The sequence below is a fragment of the Ovis canadensis genome, chromosome 19, assembly GCF_042477335.2.
Source record: "Ovis canadensis isolate MfBH-ARS-UI-01 breed Bighorn chromosome 19, ARS-UI_OviCan_v2, whole genome shotgun sequence".
Classification (NCBI taxonomy): Eukaryota; Metazoa; Chordata; class Mammalia; order Artiodactyla; family Bovidae; genus Ovis; species Ovis canadensis.
In genome coordinates this window covers 32,401,167-32,426,042 of record NC_091263.1, presented here as the reverse complement: position 1 = coordinate 32,426,042, position 24,876 = coordinate 32,401,167, and the positions used below count along the sequence as shown (strand labels likewise).

Here is a 24,876-nt window from a genome sequence, read left to right as displayed (position 1 = left end):
TGGGTCTTTCCTGCTGAGAAACATAATGCCACAGTCCTGACTTAGAAAACACAGTTCTCTCATGGCTGTCTATATCAAGGGCTGCCCGTGAATTTGAAACTGAAGTTGGCTGAAGTACAACAAGCTGATAGGTGTTGAAGGCTGGGGTTAGGGAGCTACAAAGAATGACAGAGACCAGACCAGGAGGGAGAGAGGAAAACCAGGTCGGTGAGAAAGTCCCTTCCGCCTTCTAAGGAGTGACCCTTCCAGCCTGGCAAACACACACATGCAATACACACAAACACGCACACATCATGCCTGCACACACAACATACACCATGCACACACATGTATACACATGAACATACTCATGCACAAATCCAGGCATGCGCATCACATGCACACATCTATACACACACGCACATATACACACACGCTTGTACCCACCACCGCCGCCGCCACCTTGGCCCTTAGGCATCCTCGTCTTATAAAGCCACCTGACTCTCACACGGATTCTTTCATCTTCCTCCACTTGCAGACAGCCTCTTCTTCCATCCTGTAGTCTGAGAGCAGAGACATCAGATGTCTGGGAAACCCTCACCAAGCCCTGCATGGCTCTGGCCGCCTGGCAGAGGCCCAGCATCTGTCAGTGACTGGTAAAGAGCAGGGCTGGTGTTCTCCTTTGGCAGGTTTGTAAAGAGAAACCTAGCCACTTGCGTCTGCTGTGCTTCTACAACTGAACTGCACTGGGACCAGAGCCACAGTGTGCAGCGGCCCGGGCAGGGGTTAGGGCTGCCCTCAAATTCTGCACTCTACCCTCCAATGACTTTAACTGGTCTGGGGCGAGCAGTGACAGCCAACTCAGCCCTAGGATAACAGGCAGAAAGAGCAAATTAAGTCACATCCTGGCCACAGCTAAAGTCATGAAGACAGATAACACTGCAGGGGAAAACACACAGCAGTTATCAAACAGCCAGAGGACCCAGGGACCATCTGGGATTTTGCCAGAACCACCAGAAGCAAGGATCCCTGTGGCTGCTGACTCACAGGGGCTCAATTAGAACAGTATCCCCATGACCCAGTTTATTCCAGCTAGATTTTCTCATTGGGTCTGGTTCGCATGCCAACAGCACGTATGACTACATGGCCTCAACTCTAACATATTCAAGGTTTCCTTTTCACCCTACAATGACACTTATACACAACCCACTTACATCCCACTTTTAAAGCAATTTAATGCCCAGACTGAAATATAAAGGAGAAATGAGAAGAAAACAGTGGTTTAATGCATGTATTTTGATCTGTGATTCTCAAGCACGTGGCCCAAGGAACTCCACTGAAAGCAACAGAGTTACAAATGCAGACTTAAGGGAGAGGATCAGAAGCCATTTCAAACAAGACATACCGTAAAAATCAAATAACAGAGGTGAACACTAAATAAAAATCAACATTGCATTAATAATTGATAAGACCTTATCAAAGTTCTCTGTGAGTGTCGGCGGGGTATCTGCCAGCCTTGTAACATGTGGCATGATGCTCCACTGTGTGAACATCCCTGAGCACTGCTGGACACCCAGCTCTCCTGGACTCTGTCCACCAATGAGAGCAACAACCAAACACTACCCCTCCATTTGTACAATGCCCCGGGGGAATGGCCCCAGACTCCCCCCTCCACATCAAGCGTGCCGGGAGCAGTCCTCTTCCAGGTGGAGGCAGGCATTGGAAGATTGGCAGGGGCATCTGATGACTCATAGCCAGGCACACAGTGCCTCACACAGCCCCTGAACCAGCAGTCCAAAGGCGACCAACTGGGCATTCGGCGGGCAGGATGTACCCTCCCCCCTCCCAGCATCCCTGCACAGGACAAGGTACACAGGACATGCAACTCACCTTATTCTCAGTGGGTGGGTTGTAAATTCAGCATGTGATATAGCAACCTGCATGTATCCTCTAAAACCCTCTAAAATGTACCCATGCACAGGCACCAGAGTAGAAATGAGCATACAGACCCTTAGTCTACCCAACAAGCAGACTTGTTCTCCAGTCTTGGAGCAGATCTCTATGTCTTTAATTGGGGTGCACATGAGGGGTGCTTACCCTGAGAGCTGCCACGCTGTGAGGAAGCTCACGCTGCTTGGGGAGGCCATGTGTAGGTGTTCCAGCTGACAGTCGCCATCAACCACTAGATATCTGGGTGAGCCAGCCTTCAGATGATGTCAGCACCCTTGCCCTTGAGCCACCGCAGCCTTGGAATCTTCCAGGTGAGGTGCCAGACATCATGGGACAGAGACAGGTCATCACGCAATAGCTGCGTCTGAATTTCTGACCCACAGAATGAGGAGTAAAATTTTGTATGCATTTGCCTAAGTGGCATCAAATGGCAGCAAATTTACGTGTATCTTTCAACAATTCAAGATCACTCAGCTCCACAAAAGGCCCATGCTAGCAGACACACACCAGAACTGAGACTGACCCAGCGAAAAGCAACATCAACCCCACCCTCGATCAGCACTTTAGTTCAGAGGCCAGAGGCAAAGCCCCTGGTTCAAGTTCTTCTCCTAAAGGAACGTGCATAGATGAATTCTTGAGGGTTAAATACAAGATGGATTCTGCCAAAGGGGCTCCAGAGGGACTTGTGGCTAGACAGAGGAGATGAATTCTCTGGAAGGATACGCAGGGGTTTGTGACTATCCAGAGGGGCCAACAGTGAGTGAATTCAGAGACCTCGGCCGTCCTCCTTGGCACATGTGAGTGGCGGGCTCTGGGGGCAGCTGTGCGGCGTCAGATGATGGTGCAGCCACAGCAGTACCTCTCGGGGTAATCCACCACATACACTTGGTGGTCGGTGCCGTAGATGTAGTAGGCGTCAGTCTTTCCTCGGTACCAGTAACGAACTTCTGTGAGGGGGATCAGCTCCAGGGTCTGGCGCTGAGGAAACCATTGGCCAAAAAGAAAACCTCAGTGTTCTGTTCAAGTCACTCACCTCCTCAAGAACCCTCAGTAGCTCCCTACTGCCTATAGGAGGAAGTTCATACTCTGGAGTTGTCATCTTGGCCCAGACCTGCCTTCTAGATGTATCTCCTCCTAGGCTCCTTCACTCACCCGAAGCTCTGCCCCCAACTGACTTCTCATCTTTAACCATCACCTGATTCTCAGTTTCATCAAGTGAGGGCACAGGCAACCCCAGGGGAGTTTCAGGATGTAGGGAAAGTCACCAGCACAAAACAGGGCATCTAACAGGACAATAATTTTTAGATGGTGGTGGGGAGAGAGTGAGGTGGAGAAAATTGCAGGGTAAAGTCATTGTAAACATTTTTATATTAAAACAATCATGGAGATATTAGGAAAGGGGACATTAGGGCCCCATGTATGACAGCTGTCTCCTAACTGGATTCTACTTGCTAATGTCTTAACCCTGAGCAAAATATCATCACGAATCTTGGTCTATAGATGCCAACCCAAAAGACAATCTGGGGCGAAGATGCACAGAAGTGTTCCCTTATTATATCTCTTTTTAAAAAAATGCATGTCTGCCCCTAGTTCACCTCTCCCTGCCCCAGGACCACCACACAAATGGCCTGTGTCACCTGAGATGGGGCTGTGCCATCATAGAAAGCCCAGGAGACCCAAGGTGTAGATGGAGGCCTGCCGCCAACATACTGTGTGGTTTTGGGTGGTCAGTGCCCCTTTGCCAAATGAAGGGTTCAGAAGGACTCCAGTTGCCAGCCTCAGTAGTAAAAACATCCCAGGAGAACCATCTGTATCCACAAACTGCTAAAATCATGTCCTGATCCTCTTGCCCAGTCCCAAAACAGACACCTCAATATTTGGAGGTGTTCATTGTAGTGTCCCCAGAATACACCAGGGCTGCAGGAGCAAGGGTCCTTAGGTACCAATCTGGGGTCCTCTCTGGATGGGGCTGCAGACCAGGCCTCACCTCCAGGTGAACAGCCACTGAGGTATGGCTGACACTCAGAGTACTGCTTACGCTGCATCGCCCCCTTGCCTGACCATCCTGCTCTGGCTCCCCAACCCCTTCACCCATTTTCCCTGGGAGCCCTTGCTTAACAAGTGATGAGCACACAGATCCTTGCCTCAGAGCTGCTTCTGCAGAGCCCAACCTAATGCAAGGTCCAGCCACACCCACTTACAGGTGAGGACATGGAGGCCCATGAACAGAAGAGAGGGTTCAAAAGTCGTGACCACGCGCCAGAACCAGGGAGCAAAGCCTGACCTGGTAAGTGAACTCTCCCTGCAGCAGTTGTCAGGTGAAAAGCACCCTGAATCCCTCAGCAGATAGCCCTGCAAACCTTCCCTGGCTTTCAGAGAGTCACTTGTATGCCTTGAATGTGGTGGATAATAACATATTCCTTAGAGTTGAAAAATTTGAGTGCTACTCCTGAGCTCTTCCACTAAGAAGCTGTGTGTCATTACCTAAATTACTTCCACTCTCTGGGCCCCCTTTGATGTATTGGAAAAGTCATGGTTTGAAGTAGACCAGAGGTAGCTGAGGATGCCCACAGGCTAAAATTAGCCTGGCAGCCCATTCAGTGTTCTTAGCATTTAAAAAAAATTTGTTCTCAATATTGAAAAACTGGAAGGTTTCATATAAAAATGTGGACTTCAGAAGGTCTGAAATCTCTGCCCCACAGGGTTGAGGGGAGGCCCAGCCTTCTGGATAAGGGGCCCTCTCACCCACAGTACCACCCACCCTGCCGGCCTTTGAGTTTGCAGTGCCCTCATATCACGCTGAGGTTCATTCCAGCTCCAAGAGGGTCACTATTAAGTTAAATGCATCCTTTTCTCCCCTGCAAATAGGGTAGATGTGCAGAGAGAAGGGGAATACTCATTGCAAAGGGAATAAAAGGACACTTCTCTGGTGGTCCAGTGGTGAAGAATCCACCTTGCAATGCGAGGTGTGTGTGTGGGGGGGGGGAGCCTGTTTGAGCCCTGTTTGAGGAACTAAGATCCCACATGAGGCAGAGCAACTAAGCCCCTTGCATAGTCGATGTGTGCGCTGTGCGCTTAGTCCTATCCAGCTCTTTGCGATCCCACGGACTATAGCCCACTAGGCTCCCCTGTCCATGGAATTCTCCAGGCAAGAATACTGGAGTGGGTTGCTGTTTCCTTCTCCATAGGCCACAACAAAAGGTCCCGCATGATGCAACTAAGATCCGACACAGCCAAATAAAATTATTTTTCTTTTTTTTTTTAAAGGGAAAGGAAGGAATACTGACATTTTAAGTATCGGGTTCCGGGTGGTTAAAGCAAAGGATCTCATTCCTTCAAAACCCTCTGAGGCGATGGTAGCATCTCTTTTTCACAGGTAAGAAACTGAACTGCAAGGAGTTTGCAGCTGGTGTGGGACCACTTTGGGATATGGGAGAACCAGGATCTGCACCCAAACTGTAAGACTCGGACCCCGGAGAGACTCCTCACCAAGTTCAGGCGCTGGGCTTTACGGCTCGACCCCTCATCTTCCCGCCGCATTTCTTTTACACACACACCCGTCCCTTCCCACACACCACGCTGCTTCTGGAGGCGCGATGGGCAGCACCGCCACCTAGTGGCCAGGAGGATATAGCCGCGCAACTGCCCCGGCCCAGGCCGCCGGTCCAACACATAGGGGCCGGAAGATTTGCCAAGAGCCCTGTCGGGCCGCACGCTGGGTTCCAGCCCTGCCTTCCACCCGAGATCTTGAGCTTTCCATCCCCTCTCTGAATACCAGGGGGTGAGAATCAACATCACACTGAGCCACATTCCTGCATGAAACCCTGCAAGCTTCTTGTCACTGTCTGGATAAATTAACCCAAACCTCTCCCTGCAGTGTTCAGCTAGCCCGCCCTGTCCCTGCCCTGCGGCCGCTGTGGCCCCAAGTCAGTCCCCAGTACCTCCGTGCTCCTCCCACTGGGGCTCCATCCGTCTGCCCTGCCACTCGGGGCAAGGAGCCTCCCTGCAGAGGGAAGGGCCCACTCCCTCCTTTATGTCCACAGGGCAGTGCCCTGGAGCCCCAGCCCAGCCGGCACCTCACCTCCCACCAGCCCGGACGCCCTCAGCTCACCTGCTGCAGGACACGGGCCCGGGAGGCCAGGGCGGCGCTGTGTTCTGAGATGCCACGCCTGGAGGCCAGAGAGATCTCCCGCAGGGGGAAGTCCACAATGGGATACACCTGGGGGAGACGCAGACCGCCTGACCCTGAGCCTCAGCACCTGGATCCTTAGAGGGCCGAGGGGAGCATGAGCCCAGAGAGCGGAGGGCCCAGGCCAGGGGCGAGTGGGATGCATGGGGCTTTTTAAGCCTCCACAGACCCTGGATCCAACCAAAGGGGAGCACTCTGGACAGAGTACTCCCCCACCCAGCAGACCTTTGCTGCTGCCTAACTCAGGTTGAGGGTGGCTGCAGGGCTTCCTAGAGCGGTGAGCCTGAAGTGAGCCTTCAGGAAACAGAGTGACTGGGGCAAAGAAAGAAGGCTAAGGACTATAGCGCAGTCATAAAGAAGGAAACCCTGCCATTTTCAACAACATGGATGGCAAAGGGCATTATGTCAAGTGAGGTAAGTTAGCGAAAGATAAATATCCTATGGTCTCACTTATATGTGGAATTAAACAAAAACAAAAAACCAAACTTCTAGATGTGGAGAACATACTGATGGTTACCAGAGATGGTAATGGGAGTCGGGGGGAGTGGGTGAAGGGGGTCAATTAGTACAAACTTCCAGCTATAAATAAGTCTTGGGGATGTAAATTACAGAGCTGTGACTACAGATAATACTGGATAGTATATTTGAAAGCTGCTGAGAGTAGCTCATAAAAGTTCTCATCACAAGAAAAAAAATTTTTCTAACTGTATGGTGATGGATGTCAAACTAGATATATTTACCAGCCAATATGAGACAGCACATACTGTAAAAAGAGAAAGGAAGGAAGAAAAGAAAAGAGAACGAAAAACTGACCCTCCCAATAAACCTCTCTGCAGACGTCCTATAAAAGCCACATTCCCTTACCCGGTGGACAGCAGGGGGCAGCAAATCTTTTCTGTAAAGGGTCAGAGTAAACACTCAGGCTTTGAAGGCCATAGGGTCTCTGTCTCAACTGCTCAACTCTGCCCTTGAAGTATAAAGGCAGTCACAGACAGCACACAAACAAATGTGCTGTGCTCCAATAAAACTTTATTTATAAAAAGCAGGGTGAGGGCCAGAGTTTGCAACCCGCAGTGTACAGACGCTCCCTAACCTGGCTGCTGGTACCTGTTGTGTCACAGCCCCTTGCTCTGGCCGGTTCACTGTCCCCAGCCCCTCTGCTCTCTGCTGCTCTTTACGGCCTCTGTCCTTCTGCTTCCTCTGCTGGACACCTTGACGCCTGTTGTCACACCGTCCACTTGCTCCCAACACCACTCCCCACCCCAACACCTCTGCCCCTTCCTGCCTTTCTACCATACAACACTGTGAAGAAAATGCCAATATCATCTTCTTCCTCAACAACTGTGAGATCTAAGGGCAGAGATTCTGTTTTCCAGGATCCCCAAGGTCTAGCATAGTGCCTGGTATAGGAGAAAGGTCTCAAGATTTGTGCAGGGGAAGAAGGGAGGAAAAGAGGGAGAGAAAAGCAACAGGGGAAGGATGGAAGGTTGACGATGTAAAACTCAAAACAGAAGTAGCCCTGAAGGGTCCCAGCAGCTTGGGTCCTGCCTGGGAAGCTCTGCTCCTGCCCATTCTCTGGATGAAGGCAATGCCTGCAGAACTGGAAGACCCAGGCTCACAGGGGAGGAGGGACCCCGCTCCCTTTGGGGCAGTCACAAAGCCCTCCTCACCGTTGTGTTTTCATCCTTAAAGAGGGTCTCTCCTCTGGCTTTAGCAAGCAGCTCCCCAGGGAAGTCCAGCTGGTGCTCAGACACAAACTCAAATAGGCTGTTCTTCCTGGAAGTGAGGAAGATGAGAGACGGAGCTGGGGGTTTGGGTTAAGAACATGGCCTTGGCATCAGGCAGCCCAGGGCAGGAGGGCTTGCCATGCTACCCTTGGGACTGTGGAAACATGCTTTAGCCTCTCTGGGCCTCAGCAGCCTCACCTGTAAGGGGGGAAACTAGTCAGGTGCTGATCTAGCAAGGTGCCTGATGGGAAAAACCCTGAATGTGTGTGAGCTTTCCTGACGTGGGAACTCAGGACCTGGGACTCCTATCTCCCTGCAGGCCTGCACTGTGAGAGCCCCAACCAAGCGGACCTCCTCTGCAGACGCCACTGCAGGCCATGCCCCACCCCAGCCACCACCCCACCACGCCACGGCACGGAGAGGCCCACGTACCACGCGATGACCAGCTGGATGAAGTGCAGCAGCTTCTTCTCGCCCTTACAGGTGGCACAGGTCTTATTCCCCCTGCCAGAGCACGTGCTGCATCTGAGGGAGGCCCCGATGGTAGCAGACATTCATGGCATCCCAGGGGCTCCAGGGCCCTTGCCCCACTTCCTTCCTCAGAAAGGTGGGCTGTGGTGGGCAAGGCTTGCTTCCATGTGCCCACCATCTAGACGTGCTTCTCATAGCAGTGCTCCAACCTCCTCCTGGAGACCACCCTTCTCCCCGCTCCCCAGAGCCTACACGGTTCAAGGGCTTGTGCCCCGTCCCTCCTGCGACCAGCCTGAGACCTCAGCCTGGCCAACCAGTTCATTGCATCTCTCTCACCACAGGGCTGATATAAAGACTGACACATGGGCCAGGTGGGCGTATTGAGATCTACCCCAGAACTTTTGTTGGAACTATCAGGAAAGGGTCATCCTTTTCTACTGAGGTCGCCAAGCCTGGAGCTGCTGGTGGCCACCTCTGCCACCACAGGAGATAAGGTGCCTGAGAATGAGGCCAAAACAAAGGCAAGCAGAGAGGGGGACAGAGACAGATTCCTGGTGATACCACGGTAGCACCTGGATCCAGCTATACCTGAAGTCATCCCAGAAATCTATTCCTAGTCTTTTCCACTGCATGGGCCTACAAGTCTACTGTTTTGCTAAAGCCAGTTTGAATTGGAGTTGTCTTACTTTTTAAGTGAAAGAAACCTGAGTTTCCTTCCAAATCTAAGAACTTCTTTACCAATCACAGGTGGCAGATCCTCCAAAGCTCACCATCTGGCTTGTTAGAAGGATGGCCTGGGCCTCGGTGAGCCCAAAGTGTCATTAATCAGTGCACCTGTTGAGAGTTTCACTCCTCGGGGTTTCTCGTTCCCTTTTAAAATTTTATAAATACATGAAAGGCCATCATTTCCAAAATGGACAACAGCCCATTGACTGCAAAGTCCTGCGAACAGGCACTTTGTTGATCTAGCCAATCAGCTGACCTTCCTTGATTCCTCCTCCATTTAGTCCCTGCAGTGGGTTATAAATAAGGTGTGCCCAGGCCTGGATCCTCCGAGTTAAGAGTCTCACCTTGGGTGCTTTTCTATATTCACTTCCCCTCCACATGAGCAGGAAGAGGTCTCCTCTCTTCACCTACTGCCTCCCTTCCTCCTGGAAGTGCCTCATCCCTCCCACCACCCACCCACCCACAGATTGCCTGACGGGCTCCATCTGGTCTGGAGAAACACTCTCCGAGGTGACAGGCACCTACAATGCCCAGAGCTCTGGGGACATGGGTGACAAGACGGATTGCGCACCCACTTGCCTTCCTGAGGGCAGGCAGTGACAAGCAAGAACACCCGTGAGAGCACACTCAGCTCCTCAGCTCTGGCTGGGGACCCCGGTCTTACCTCCGCCTGCCAGACCCCGAGCACATCTGACACCGCCGGGCGGACTTGGCTTTGCGCTTGGCGCCACTGCAGGAGGAGCACCGAGCCTGCAGACACACACAGCCTCAGCCCCAACCCACCTCCCGGGAGCAGGCAGAGGGCGTCCTTGCTGCAGGCCGGACTGTGACCCTCCCCAAGCCACTTCCCAGCTCCCTCTCCCTGGGCCTCCGCCCCTTGTCTGTAAAAGACCCTGCATCCTCTCCTCCCTGTTTTTTCTGAGACATTCGCCTCTGCTGCTCTTCTCTGATCCCCACGACCCCCAGGGACCATCCCAGACCAAGCAGGCATGGCCAGAAGAGGCGGGGAGACGGGCAAGCTGGCCCCTTGAGTACTGGGGGTAACAGTTCAGTCTTAGAAAAGCCCCAAGAGATGGGCCAGGGGGCACCCCTGTAGTAGGCTCAGGGAGGGCTCGGCAGCCATTCCAGGGAAAGCCTGAGGGACGATGCGGGAGGAGGGGAGAGGGGAGGCGGCCCTGGGGAGGAGGGAGGCCGCAGGAGACACAGGGCTGGTGCAGCCGCAGCCGGACCCCGCAGGGCACAGAGCTGGCAGAGCGATGAGCCTGCAGCAGGTGGGAGGTGGCGGAAGGGAGGCGGGCAGGTAAAGGAAGGAAAATGCTCAGCTTAGAGCAGCAAGTGGTCAGTGTGTATCCAAAAGGCTGGGGCACAGATGGGGAGGTGGGGAGATCTGAGAACACACAAGGGGCGTGGACTTCCTGCTGGGACAGCCAGTGCCTACAGGGTTCTGCCGAGAACACTGATGCCACAGGGGCCTGGATGGTGCTGAAGGGCCCACGACGGGCTGAATAGTACACATTATCCCCTCACCCCCAGATTCGCGTCGAGCAGAACCTCAGCATGCGGCAATCATCTTTGCAGATGTAGTTAGTAACGGTGAGGCCACACTGCAGAAGGGTGGGCCCTGTGTCCAATGACCCGTGTCCTTGTGGGATGGCAGAGACCCACACATGGAGAAGCGACAGAGGCAGAGGTGGGGTGAGGCAGCTACAAGCTAAGGACTGCCAGCTGCCGCCAGGAGTCTAGAGGAAGGATAAGATGGCGCCTCCCTCAGGGCCTCCCAGAACACCTTGGGAGTTCGCCTTGGGAACTCGCCTCCCTGCCGACACCTTGATTTTGGATTTCTGGCCTCCAGAACTCTGAGAGTATAAATTTGCTGCTTTAAGCCACCCAGTTTGTGGTCCTTTATTACAGCTGCCCCGGGAAACTAATCCAAGGCCCAAGTCTTGCCCCTCCAAGGCCCCTAGTGTCCCTTCTCGGCACTTGGTCTGCACTGTAAATGCTGGGCGTCTGTCACTCTGTCCCACAGACAGAGGGTCCCTGCAAGGAGCACCCCAGGTCTCTGTCCTCCTGCAGCTGCACTGAGAGGTACTCAATAAATGTTTGTAGGTGGAGGAGGAAACAAGAGGAGAATAAAAATCATGAAGCATCAAAGTAAAATAAAGTCAGTAGATACCAGCCAATCCAACGTTCCCATTTTACAGGCAGGAAAGTAGAGGCCGGGAAAGGGAGGATGACTTGATGAGATCCCACTGTTAGTGCAGGGAGCCCCAGGCCCCAGCCCAGCACTCCACCCCCACACATCACCTACTCACCAACAGCAGCGTGTGACTTACCGTGCCAGCCCCATGGCAGCCACTGCACCTGTAGCGTCCACGCCCGTGGCATTTGTGGCATTCCTGAGAGTAAATGCTCCCCTTGATCCAGTTTCCCAGGAACCAGCAGTTCCTGATTTCACCACCCCCACCCCCAGGATGTCAGTATCCCAAATAAATGTGCACCAGTTCAGGCCACAGTGGGAAGATGGCCATTCGCTCATGACAAGGATTCCAAAGAGCCTTGAATGCCAAGCCAAGGAGGTCACATTACCATCTCCTTGGAGCTCCAAACAATCTGTCCTGGATGCTAAGACAGGGAGACCTGGTCTCTGACTCCCATGTCTCAACTCATACTCCCAGGCTAAATCACAACAGCCAGTATCCTTTGCCTAACAGGTGGCTAAAGGAGTCTTTGGGAACAGAAGCCATTAAAAAAAAACACACAAAAAAAACGGTATTTTTGCAAAAGGCAGTAAGCTAACTACTGGAATTCAATAACTGAATCAAAATAGCTTTTCCGCCCTGGAGAACAGAATGAAACACTTTCTTGATCTCTCAAAGTCGTTTTCGTCTTATGACGCTGTGAAAACTCAGAGGGTAAAATGACACGCTTGAATCAAGTTCTAAAGTGAAAACAAGGTAGGTAATTAGATGAGAACATAACAGAAAACATCTCGGCTGTGTCTTTACAACACACTAGGCTGCCCTCGCTGCCGGTCCTGATTACATTTCTGTAAAACAGCACGGATGTCGAATTCTGCTCCCCTAATGACTTCCATTTTTAAAAATCCCATGATGTTTTAATTTTATATTTGTTTCATTCAGCTATTTACCGATGGGCAAAAAATAAAAATAAAAAGGATAAAAATACTCAGATGTCCTCAGAATATGAATGCTCACTATTCAAAGCTGGTGACAATTTCATACCATCCTATTGCTATGTGAATGCTCCCTAGTCTGCGTGGAATTTTGTATGAGACTATATCCCATAGACTGGGTTTCCTTAGAATTCTGTGCATTTGATGGGCAAGGAATGAACCACCAGCCTCGACTCTCAGTTTCCTTTTTAAAAGGATAAAGTTTGATGAAACCACGGTGCCAGAAAAACCAGCTCAGAGAGGAGTAAAGTCTCCAATAAACAAGTTACCTTGACCAATGACGAGTGAGGGACTTGGAACCTCCTAGTGTCTTCCTGAAACATTGGGGGAACCTGGACCTTGATGTCCCAGAGCCTGGGGGAGGTTCCTCTTTGTGGCCCATCCACGGAGTGATCTGACAGAGAAAGAGGTCATTTTAAGACCAGCAGACAGCTGGGAGTACCAGGTTTCATTTACTCATCAAAGAGTCTGGACCTTCACCTGGTACCAGGTATTAGGCTCAACCCTGGGGCCAAGGGCCTGGTAGGCACAGGTCCCCTTGGAGTCTGTGGTTAAGAACCTAAGCTCTGAAGTTGAACAGACCTGGCTGACTCCTGTTTCTTTGTACTTCCTGGCTGCAGAAGCCCACCCCAGCTCCTCTACCTCTCTGCCCTGCGATTCTCTCCTCTCCTAGCCCAGGGCTGGTGCACGCTGAGAGATCAACAAACAAGGACTGGAACCGCTACCCTCACCACTCCCACCATCTCCTTCTTTCTCGTCCTCCTCCTCCATTCAAGGAGACAGACTCAGCAACAACCACGGTACAGTGGAACATGACATGGTAAGTGCTTTGGACCAGAGCTGAGTGAGTGAAGGGTTCTGAAAACTCAGAAGATGGACTCCCTCTGCTGGGCAGGAGGTATCAGGAGGGGAAATCTTCAAAGGCTTCCTAAAAGAGAGGACCCGTGAGCTGAGCCTTGAAGGCCATAGTGGTCAGCATGGAAAGCACGTTGAGCACAGAGCTTCCCAGACAGACAGCCTTAAGCCTTTGGGTGCTCCAGCAGAGGGCAGGATGGCGCACTGAGCAAGGAGGGGGTCTAGAGACTCGGGGAGGTGCTGGGGTGGCCTGGGAGGCCGGCAGACGCCCGAGCACACTTGCTCCCTTTGCCATCTGGCCCCAGGTGGCAGCACCAGCCTGTGGCCAAAGATAAACACTAGACTTTTTCAGGATCTCCTGCTTACCACTTCTTGGACAAGGAAGTGTTTGCTAAGCTCAGCTCTGGGGAGGCTCCAGGAAGAAAGGCTATACTGTCATTTTATGGGAAATCAGGCTCAGGGCAGCCAAGCATCTTCCTCAGGGTTAGTAGCTAAGACAAGTCCTGACATTCACCACCAGCCCCGTCTGTATCTGCTCCCAGTTACATTGATATCAGACAACTCACTTACTGGTAAAGGGCTGAAAAGTCCATTCACTTATCCTGGATTCACTGAAGGTCTCCAATCGATACTGCAAAGGAAAAACAACGTGTTCACACTCATGCCCTTAGGAAGATAGAGCCTCATGCAGAAAATGAGGCTTCCCACCCCTGGGCTCATCATGCCATGCACAGCACCCAAGGGCTGCTCCAAACAGGCTGGCAGCAGTGACTTCTCCCAGGTGGCCCGGGGCACTCCTGCAGGGGTCTCTCAGTCCGAGGAAGCGTCCCCTGACCGGCACACAACTGGGCAACTTCAGCTCCCCGTTTCTTTACACATAGAAATGGTCTATCATGTAAGTTTTGGAGCAAAAACCTCCTTTTGACAGATGGAGGCTGCTGGAATCAGCCACTCCGAGCATCCCCTTGGAGGAATTTATCTGCCTGATGTCCAGACCCTCCTTCCTTCTTGAGCCTCATCCGCAGGATCACAAAATGGAAGGGATCCTGGGCATTTCCCAGCTCCTCCTTTCCCATGTGAGGAAAGGGATGCTCATCAGAGAGGTCCACTGACTTGCCTGAGGTCACACAGCCACACAGAGACCTTTACCCCAGATCTGCTCTGGCCACTCCCTGCGAGGCCGATTTCTCTGTGACTGTGTGCCCTCTGGGGGAAAGCTACGCCAGTGACACAGGACATGTGAACTGACAGCTGACCGTGTCGAGGCAGAAGGCAGCAGAGGTGCGTCTATGGCCTCGGCACCAGACACAGGCCCAGCCTGGAGCCTCAGGAGGATGAATGAAATGATCCTTGGCACAGATGAAACAGGGGAGGCAGAGGGAGCTGGGATCAGGGCAGGAGGTGGTCCTTTTATCCCTCTGGCAAACAGATTAGTTGTGTCTTAAAAAACAAGGCTTTGGAGCCAGCAAATCTGGTTTGAATCGCAGCTTGGTCACTTCTAGCTTCGTGTTTGGGGGCAAGTAACTCCACTTCTCTAAACATCCGATTCCTCCTCTTAACTGGTGACGATGGTCATCTCCAGTGCAAGGCAGCTATGAGGATTTGATAAGACACCCAGAATGTGCTTTCCATAATGCCCAGGGCATTCAAGCTGCTTCACGGTGACTGATGCTCATGATTCCCTGTATTATCCCTCACTGCAAACCCGGGAAGTGACAGAACCAGCATCACCACCAGTCACACACACACGGCCTCCCCAGAGCCCGCCGGCCACCCCTCACCCGGCACAGGTTCTGCTGCTTCAGCTCCAGGATGACGAGGTCACCGGCGGCTGCGCTGCCGTAACAGCATTTGGAGTTCACGAAGCTGAGGAGGGCTTCCCGGGCCACCTCTTCTGTCACCACGGGGACTCTGCCGGGGACCGAGCAGAGGGGCAGTAGGTGTGGGGACACCCTGCAGGCTCACCCAGGCCAGCCAGCCCCCTCCCTGTGCAGATGTTAACTGAGGGCTGGAGACTGGGGAGGGCAGGGAGTTGGGAGGTGCCACGGTCACCAGCAGGGATAGAGCCCTCTGGCGTCCAACTGGGCAGGGTGTCTCCAGCATCAGGAACTGTGTGAACAGATTGCTGGGGGAAAAGCGGCACCGTCTAGAGGACAGAAATGTACTTTAGCTGGAACGTGGAGCTGGGGAGAAGGGCTGATAGAATCTTAGAACTTGAATAAAATAAAAACAAACAAAATAAAAAGATGAATGATGTCATTTTGTAGATATGGAAAACTGAGGTCCAGAGAAGATGTCACACAGCTAGACAGAGGCAGAGTTAGGCAGACAAGGTTCCTGCTCTCGGGAGCTGTAAGCAGCGCTCAGGAGGAGAGCCCAGTCGAGAACCTTCTGACAGTGGCGTCCAGGGAGCCTTCCTGTGAGCCTGCAGCAGGAGAGCAGCACTGGGTGGAAGGCAGACGAAGTGGTCCTTCCTCGGCCTCCTCTCTGGAGACTCCCCTGAGGCCCAGCTGCCCTGTCCCTCCTCAGCAAAAGCCCTCCTGCCCTACCACTGCCATAGGCAGGGGCCCCTTCCTCCACTTCCCCCTCATCTTCACATTCCTCTCCATGGCAGCCCAGCTCCAGATGTGAGCCCTGCATTCACACATGCTGTGTCCCCAGCACCCCTGCCCAGGGCACAGAGAGGTCTGTGCGCCCACAGATGGTGCACAGCAGATGGAGAATGTGGAGGCTGGGGCGGCTAAGACAAGTCCACGGAGGAAGTGGGTCCGTGGGCACACAGGGCGGGTGGCCGACGAGCAGAAGGGAAGTGGTCCAGGCAGCAGTGGGGCAAGGAACCAGGAGGACACCCTGGAAGGCAGGACATAGCCGCTCTAGACTTACAACAGGCATAGCTCCTCATGGTGTCCACCCACACCTGGCTGGACAGCTGGAGCTCTGCCCTGAGTCCTCCTCACAAGGAGGGCCTGCTCCAGGGAGCCGAGCAAGGGCGGCAGACTTTTGCTAAAGGCTTAGAGAGCAAATGTTTTAGGCTTTGTGGGTCATATGGCCTCTGTGTCACCACTCAGCTCCTCTGTCACAGTGTAAAGGCAGCCACAGACACTAAGGGAAAAAATGCACGGCCGTGTACCAATAGGCAGTGGACTGGATCTGACCCAGGGGCTGTCATTCACACCCCCTCATCTAGACTAGAGTTTTCAACCCTGGCGTGGCAGCCAGACAGCTTGGAAAGCTTGGACAAGTACACATTCCCAAGTTCCATCCCTGGAGGATCTAATCGAGCGGGACTGAACTCTGAGGCACAGTCTAGGTTGAAATCTGTGGCCCCTGAGATCTCTGAGAAGGGCTCTCAGGGGACAAAGGTGACAGAGGATCGTCATGCATGACCCCATGTGATGGCTCCCTGGGGGTCACCAGAGCTCACCTGTGTTCCAGAAATGAGGACCAGCATCTTTGTTCCTGGGGTCTCCCTGCAGTCTCTGAAGGTGGGAAAAATATCTGGTGTCCTGGAGGAGGGGGAGGAGTCAGGGTTCAACAGTCTGGCTTCAAGGCACAGGTATTTGTGGGATGAAAGAAGGAAAAATAGGCCGAATGTGAGAAAGAACAGATGAAGAAGGAGGGTTCCAAGACCAGCATCATCCTGGGCTTAATTGGAGATGGATGTGGTCATGGAATGTCCATGGACACAGGGCCTATGCCCCTGTCCTCCAGTTCCCTCCAAACAGTGACAAGGGGCTTCCCAGGGTCCCCAGGGGACAGAGGAGTTCTCCCAGGCCAGCCTATTCCACACACACCCCCTCGACAGCATCACCCCTGGAAGAGGATGGAAGACCACACACTTACTGTCCCCTTGAAGGACCCAGTCACAGCTGGGCAGCGTCTCTAGGAGTTCTGCCGGGGGCGCCAGAGGACTGTCAGCCTCAAAACTGAGGTCTACCACACCTGAGGGAAAACAGGCAGTGCTGAGCCTCGGGGAGGAAGGGGCCGCGGCAGCTCAACCGGCAGCTGACAAGTGAGGGCCAGTACATGGGGAAGAGCCTCGAGGTTTAGGCCAGTCTCGCTGTGGTCCCCTCAGGCCCCCTGGGACATACATCTGCAGGGCAGGCAGTGATGGGGTGGGGTGATGAGTGTAGCAGCAGTAATAACGAGGAGAAGAACACGAGGCAGGGCAGCTCCTGCTTGTTAGCACCTGCTCTGAGCCAGGCATCAGGACAGGTGCCTCATAAGCAGCAGCATATCCCCCGGCCCCAAGGGACAGACACTGAGTAACAGATGGGCACACTTCTACGATGCTCCGCTCATCACAAGATGCATGAGCGTTTCCTCCCTCGAACCTGGGCAGGCTTGTGACTGCTTCACCAAGGGAACATGGGGAACAGAGAAGAGAACCGCAGCTCCTACTGCTGGCCTCCTGAAGCCAGCCCTCTTGATGCCTGAGCTGCCAGGTAAGAAATCAGACCATTCCACTGGAGAAGCCAAGTGGCAATGCCCACAGATTACGCAGACAGGGGCCCAGTGGTATCCTGCCTTCTCCACGAACCCTGCCAAGTCACCAGGAATATGAGCAGAGCCATTTGGGGCCCTGTAGGCCAGATCACTGCCTGCAAGATCACCAACCCTTTAAAGGACTGCATGTCTGCATCCCCCCCCCAAAATTCATATATTGAAACCCACACCCTTAACGGAGCTGGGGCCTTTTGGAGGAGATAAGGTTGACATAAGGTCTTAAGGAAGGAGTTCTGTGATGGGATCAAAGTCCTAAGAAGGTTGCTCTCTGCTGTGTGAGCAACCAGTGAGAAGGCAGCTGTCTACCAGCCAGACGCCGGGTCTGAGAACTGGAAACTCAGGACAACTCATGAAGCACCTCCCACACGTGATGCGTCAACCTCACCATCCCTCCTGCAGGTGTAGAAGGCAGGACTTCTAATTCTGCTTGACATGAGCAGTGTGAGGCTCAGAGAAGTTATTCCAGTGTCCTGAGGATACACATGGCTAGGGGTAGAGAAGGACAGAGGCTCCTTGCTCCAGCTCTAGCCCACTGAGCCATCCATCAAACCCGTTCCCCAAAGCCCCCAGGCTGGGGGACAAGGATCCCTCAGCTCTGTCTTTCTAGTGGTCAATTGACGACAGGAAGTTGACTTTAAAGGGTGAGCTGATAAGCAGTTAGTGGAAAGGGATTCTCTGCATTAAGTCACTGAAGCCCACTCGATTCAAGCTTTCAGCGGATCCACCTCATCTCCTGGATCCGTCTCTCTTTTTCCTTTTGCAGTTCTTTAGAGCCTGTTGCTCTTTATCACTACAAAAATAAAAATAATATGCTCTGTCCTTTAGAGATTAATAAAAACAAAGGCAAGGGGAATAAGAAGATCTTGTTCAAAAGTAGAACAGCCTAGGTTATCTGGAAGTAGAGATAGACGGCAGGTAGTGAGGAAGCCTGAAATTTTGGAATTCAGGTCAAGAACAGTGAAAGAGGGGATGTAATTAAAACAAACAAAAAACCCTGGCTCAACCACCTCCCCTGTTAGGGATGTACTTGTCCTCTGACAGTAAGAAATACTTATGGATCTCTTAAAGTTCTGCCTCCTGGGCGGAAACTTTCAAAGGAAGCAGAAATAGAAGGACATTTGTAGATGCAGAGTACCTTTCTTAGCTGGAAAACTTTATCTGTTGAGACCCTGGGGAAAGCCCTGGGACAGATGTGGGTATGACATAAAGTGACATCATCCCAAACCTTTGAACACCTTTGAACCTCAGAACACTGTGTCCTGAAGTCCCAGGATGAGAATTCACCTGGAATTACTTGTTGAACCTTGGTTCTCAATATTATTTTGCTTCTAATGAGTTTATTAGCATTCTCAGCAACTCTAGCCACCAGGCACCCAGGGATCAGCAAACATTTTCTACCAATCAATTCAGTTCAGTTCAGCCACTCACACGTGTCCAACTCTTTGCAACCCCATGGACTGCAGCACACCAGGCTTCCCTGTCCATCACCAACTCCTGGAGCTTGCTCAGACTCATGTCCATAGGGTTGGTGATGCCATCCAATCATCTGACACTCTGTCGTCCTTTTCTCCTCCTGCCTTCAATCTTTCCCAGCATCAGGATCTTTTCCAATGAGTCAGTTCTTTACATCAGATGGCCAAAGTATTGGAGCTTTAACTTTAGCATCAGTCCTTCCAATGAATATTCAGGACTGATTTCCTTTAGGATTGACTGGTTGGATCTCCTTGCAGTCCAAGGGACTCTCAAGAGTCTTCTCCAACACCTCAGTTCAAAAGCATCAATTCTTTGATAATCATCTTTCTTTATGGTCCAACTCTCACATCCATACATGACTACTGGAAAAACACTGTCCCAAAGCTTTGAACACCTGTCACTGTGTCCTACAAATAAACAGGTGGTAATTTCAGACTACGGGCTGTACAGTCTGCCTCAGCCATTGTGCCCTGAAAGTAGCTACAGACAATAGGCGATTGAATAAGTGTGGTTTGGTTTCAATTAAACTTTACAAAACTGGCAATGGGTGAGCTTTGATTCATGAGCCATATTATGCCCTCCCTGACCTGCCACACACTTGTGTGGCTGGGTTTGAAGGGGATCAGGAAGGTGCAAGCTGGAATTTGAAACTTTCTGGGGTGGGGTCCATGCTCATTCATTGCAGTATCTATGAATCCAGTCAAAGGATGAGGGGCAGGGTTGGACTGCAGCCTGAGGTGATTAGACTCAGAATCTGTGGGCACAGTGGTTAGGAATCTGGGCTCTGATATGCCACCATCTGAGCCAGGTAATACATGACACTGTCAGACACACATCCTCCCAACACTCAACCTCCCCAGCTGTGAAAGAGAGCAGGTGATATTAGGGCCCACCTAAAGAGACAATCTTGTCCCATCACTTCATGGGAAATAGATGGGGAAACAGTGGAAACAGTGTCAGACTTTATTTTGGGGGGCTCCAAAATCACTGCAGATGGTGATTGCAACCATGAAATTAAAAGACGCTTACTCCTTGGAAGAAAAGTTATGACCAACCTAGATAGCATATTCAAAAGCAGAGACATTACTTTGCCAACAAAGGTCCGTCTAGTCAGGGCTATGGTTTTTCCAGTGGTCATGTATGGATGTGAGAGTTGGACTGTGAAGAAAGCTGAGCGCCGAAGAACTGATGCTTTTGAACTGTGGTGTTGGAGAAGACTCTTGCAAGTCCCTTGGACTGCAAGGAGATCCAAACAGTCCATTCTAAAGGAGATCGGTCCTAGGTGTTCATTGGAAGGAATGATGCTAAAGCTGAAACTCCAGTACTTTGGCCACCTCATGCGAAGAGCTGACTCACCGGAAAAGACTTTGATGCTGGGAGGGATTGGGGGCAGGAGGAGAAGGGGATGACAGAGGATGAGATGGCTGGATGGCATCACCGACTCTATGGACATTGAGTGAACTCCAGGAGTTGGTGATGGACAGGGAGGCCTGGCGTGCTGCAATTCATGGGGTCGCAGAGTCGGACACAACTGAGCGACTGGAGTGAACTGAAAGAGACGATGTGTATGCAGCTCTCGGCCCCAAGCCTGGCATGTAAAACATGCTTGGTCAATGCCTCAGACCTGAGGAAGGCAGGTCTTCTTCTTTCTTTGTGCTCCTTTAAGCCAGGGGACCAGAGTGAAAATGTCAATCGTGAAAAGAAAGGCAAGGTTATCACAGCCCCACTCCCTCGGAGGGCCACCACCCACCCGGAAGCCTTGACTCTGATGGGGCATCAACACTCTCCTGGACAAAGGAGACAAGGAAATGCCACGTGGCTGCTCTGTCCTGCTAGAAACCAAACAAAGAGGCAGGAAGAGGGGAAGAATAAGAGGTGGGAAACTCAGAGCTCCATCCATCAACTGGGACTCACCCTGACCTCTGGCAACATGTCAGAGCTAAATTAACCTCCCCATTATGTTATAGACAAGAATAAAAACCTCCAGGCTGAAGCACGGTCTGACGCATCATTTCCTGGGCAGACCGCATCAGGCACAACAGGAATGCGGACGTCACGGGACATTGTGTGGCGCCCAGTATGGGGAGCTCTGATGGGGGCCACCAGCCACGTCACCACTTCCGCGATGCTGGGCTCCGTTCCAAGGCGGTCGTCCAGCTGAACCACTGCCCTCTAACAGTGCTGGGCCTGGTTTGGGGATGCCCCATGGTCTCTCTTGCACCTCATGACAACCACTTTTGTAGAAGGACAAGATGGGGTTCAGAGATGTGATTTGAGACAATGAGCTCACAGCAGAGACAGAAACACTACTTAGAACTCAGAGCCTGACTCCAAGCCCCACGGCCTTTCCACTCGGGTGGACATCCCACTGCTCCAGGCATACAGGTCAAGTGGGTGTCAAGAGAGCTTCACAGAGGGCTACCCAGGTTGTGTTTCTATTCACCAGATACCAGCCGTTTTTCTTTTGTGTGGAAAGGAATTTTTCTTGTGGAGACAAACACAATTCATGGATAACCCCTCAAGTTTCTGTTTTTAAAATGTCACTCCTTTGAGGTCAGAGGATCAAAGGAATCCATGTCTCCCGCTCCTGATTAACCATTGTCAAAGCCCTGAAACGGGATGGAGGTGATGCTGAACGTGACTGCCAGGTGGATGCCACATCCCAGAATGCCCCTATCCACGCCTCCTTTGGTACCAAAGTATTTTCTCTGAAGCTGCTCCACATTATAGACACAAAAGCTATGGAGAAAAAAACTTTAGTGACTGGGAAGGGTAACTCAACTGGCTAAAGGGGATACCATCTTTCACCTAAGAAGGGACATTTAAATTATAGAAGTCCCACAGCAGCCTTCCTTTCTGAAACCAGAAAAAAAATTTTTTACCTAGTTTCAGATTTCATCAACTTAGTTTCTAAAAAATTTCCAAACCATCTCACACCTTGCAGTAGACCCAAAGTGCAGGCTTCAGGTTTGACTGTGTTGGAAACCAGCATATAGAGTGACCCTACAGCAGAATAAGGGGTTTTAGAATTTTAAGGGAACTAAAAAGAGTTCACCTTCCTCTTACCTTGCTTACCAAAAAGCTTGATGCCAAAAGAGAAAGAGCACAATAATAGCATTTTCCATTGAGAGCAGGTTAAAGTTCTAGGGGACATAATCCAACCATTTTCTGATCATTTACTCCATGCCTACCCTGGGCTAAGTGATATACTGGGCACTTTACATTAAAATTAATATTTCACAAATTATACAAGATGACACAATGTCTATTTTTTTCTCGGGGGAAATAATGCTCAGAGAGGTTTAGTGACTTAGGTAAAGTCACCCTGCAATTAGGCAGCACTTGGATTTGAATTCAACTCTGACATAGCCCATATCTACTACAACAAAATCCAAATATAAATGGAAAGCTAATGAGTAGTGTTTCTAAGATGAAAGATTTCAATCAACTATTAGCAGAAACTTATTACAATAATACTGCTGCTGCTGCTGCTGCTAAGTCGCTTCAGTCGTGTCCAATTCTGTGCGACCCCTAGGACGGCAGCCCACCAAGCTCTGGATACACAATTCCAACCTATCAGAGGTGAGAGTAGGTCCTCCTCAAATACATGCTAATGATCTATGTACATTCTCTCACTTCAATATGAAAAAGGACTCCGAGAAAACGTAAACTGAGCTCTCTAAGATTAGCACGCATTCACTTTCTTACTCACTGAAGTTCTGAGGCTTGAAGCTCTGAGAAACCAACATTAAAGGCAGTAAAAAAAGTGTTGGGCTTGCACAGGACCTTCAAAGTCACCAAGTTCAGTAGCTCTGAAAATGCACTACTGTCACAGGCCTCTGAGATGCAGATGAGACCCGCGGATACCCCACCCCAACCCAACACACACAGAGCACATATACATCATATTTTGCCCTCGACTTCATGCTCCTCAAATCAAGAACTCCTGACCAATCTCCTTCTACAGCTGGGAAACTGAGGCTCAGGGAGGTTAAATGACTAGGCCAAGGCCGCACAGCCAACTGGCAGCAGGCTAGCGCTTGAACCCTAGCCCCCCAGTTTTTAATCGGATGCCCTACTGTGTTGCCTCTTCCAAATTTAGGATCAAACATTTCTGTTTTAAAACCCAGCACATCTCTTCTGAAAATACCACTTCCTTTTTTATTTCTTTAAATAGTTATCAGATTCCATTGAATTTCTGTCCCAGGAAGGACAAGATGGACTTCCCTGGTGGTTTAGATGATAAAGAATCTGCCTGCAATGCCGGAGGACCCAGGTTCAACCCCTGGGTCAGGAAGATCCCCTGGAGAAAGGAATGGCTACCCACTCCAGTGTTCCTGACTGGAGAATTCCATGGACCAAGCAGCCTGGAGGGCTATAATCCATGGGGTCGCAAAGAGTCAGATATGACTGAGTGACTGGCAACCTGACTAAAGACAAGATGGGGTTACCTGGGCTGTGTTTGATGAGTGGCAGTGAGCAAGCCACCTTCTTGTTAGAGGGAGATCACACATAAAAACCTTTCACTGACATTTCTTTAAAATCAACTTCATCTAAGAACTGCTGCAACTGTGACTGAAATGGGAACCCTGATATTCAGGCTCACATTTGGCTCTGGAGAATGGGGGTGGGGACCGACTGTCAATCAGAAAAAGGAAGGATAAAGAATCTTAAGATTCAGATAGAGTTACAGGATTAGGGAGGAAAGTTCTCACCTTGGTTTCTGCCTTCCTTTCCCACTGCCCAGAGGTACCTAATGGAAGAACAGCCCGCAGGGTGCAAGTGGGCTTTTCAGGCAAGAAGAAGGAGGGAAGGAAGGGAGGGATGCTCTAGCAACACAGACGCAGAACCAAGACAGTGCTGAGGGCAGCAGAGAGATTTCAACTCAGTGTCCCCTGGAAGCGGCTCCCTTTGCCCTGCCCGGCTGTACTCACTGTCGTCACTCAGATCCCTGTCCATGGTCCAGATGTCCAGTCAAGGAAGTGTCTGCCCTCCCAGTGGGCCCAGGCCGCTGGGATCTGAGGGACCACCCTCGGCCCCTCCCAGAACAGCGGGCCCATTGTTGCCTGATTTAAATACAACAGAGGGAAACATCTGCGGGGAAGCACTGAGCCCATCAGAGCACTGCTCGGGTCTAAGTGCTGCCCTTGGGGCTCCTCCTCACAAGACCCTCTACTTGCCAGGCTTGTGCTACCCATCTCCTTCACCCCCACACAGGCCAATGAGACAGGCACTTCTATGGAGCTCACTCTTCTGAGCAAGAATTCAAATCTTCATCTGTCTAGACCCATCTCCTGCATCCCCACACAGGCCGATGAGACAGGCACGTCTATGGAGCTCACTTTTCTGAGCAAGAATTCAAATCTTCATCTATCTAGACTCTTAAGTCAGAGCTCTTGACCCCTGTGCCCCATGGCTCATCTGAAGGAGGCAGGTTCCTGAGTGCTGTGTGGGCAGGATTGGGGAGGAGGAGACACCGAAAAATGTAAACTATAACAACCATGAGGAGGTTACCTCCCCAAGGAGCAGAGGAGAAGCACGTGGGATCTCTCAAGACTTAAGTGTCAACCTCCTGGGCTCACAGGGGAATTGTTGAGGCTGGGATTATGAGGTGATGCTCCAAAACCACACGGAACATTGTGGGCAGCGCCAGCTCCCGACCCAGGCTGCGTGGGCCCAGCTCTCTGTGAAATATCTGTGGGTTTTTAAAGGTCTCTTCCTAAGCCTTCTGCCTCAGGACTGGAAATGCCTGAAACCCCAACCTTTGTAAGGATACCCCTCTCCTCTAGAGGAGTCTGGACAATGGA

At 51.4% G+C, this 24,876-nt stretch overlaps 1 protein-coding gene across 3 annotated transcripts; it reads right to left on the bottom strand.

Moving 5' to 3' along the window:
- Positions 1-1,256: 1,256 nt before the first annotated feature.
- SSUH2 (ssu-2 homolog) lies at positions 1,257-24,118 on the bottom strand. 3 transcript variants are annotated; one of them, XM_069562101.1, is made up of 13 exons: positions 24,004-24,060; positions 16,934-17,032; positions 16,515-16,596; positions 15,093-15,940; positions 14,872-15,001; positions 13,661-13,721; positions 12,505-12,629; positions 11,376-11,438; positions 9,707-9,792; positions 8,278-8,370; positions 7,789-7,894; positions 6,041-6,148; positions 1,257-2,907 (listed from the first exon to the last, which is right to left on the bottom strand). In XM_069562101.1, exons 4-13 carry the CDS (start codon positions 15,191-15,193, stop codon positions 2,761-2,763), a joined length of 1,020 nt encoding a protein of 339 aa, XP_069418202.1. In that variant the 5' UTR covers positions 15,194-15,940; positions 16,515-16,596; positions 16,934-17,032; positions 24,004-24,060; the 3' UTR covers positions 1,257-2,760. The 3 variants fall into 3 exon arrangements, with proteins under 3 accessions (XP_069418202.1, XP_069418200.1, XP_069418201.1); XM_069562099.1 differs by lacking the exon at positions 15,093-15,940 and having other exon boundaries at positions 24,004-24,118; XM_069562100.1 differs by lacking the exon at positions 15,093-15,940 and having other exon boundaries at positions 8,278-8,349; positions 24,004-24,089.
- Positions 24,119-24,876: the final 758 nt, after the last annotated feature.

Coding starts and splice junctions, on each gene's coding strand:
- SSUH2 (XM_069562099.1), bottom strand. CDS start 24,028: ATGGACAGGGATCTGAGTGACGACA. Junction 11,439..12,504: donor CTCACTCGTCATTGGTCAAG/GTAACTTGTTTA, acceptor ATTTACTCTCAG/GAATGCCACAAATGCCACGG. Junction 7,895..8,277: donor ATCCAGCTGGTCATCGCGTG/GTACGTGGGCCT, acceptor CCTCACTTCCAG/GAAGAACAGCCTATTTGAGT.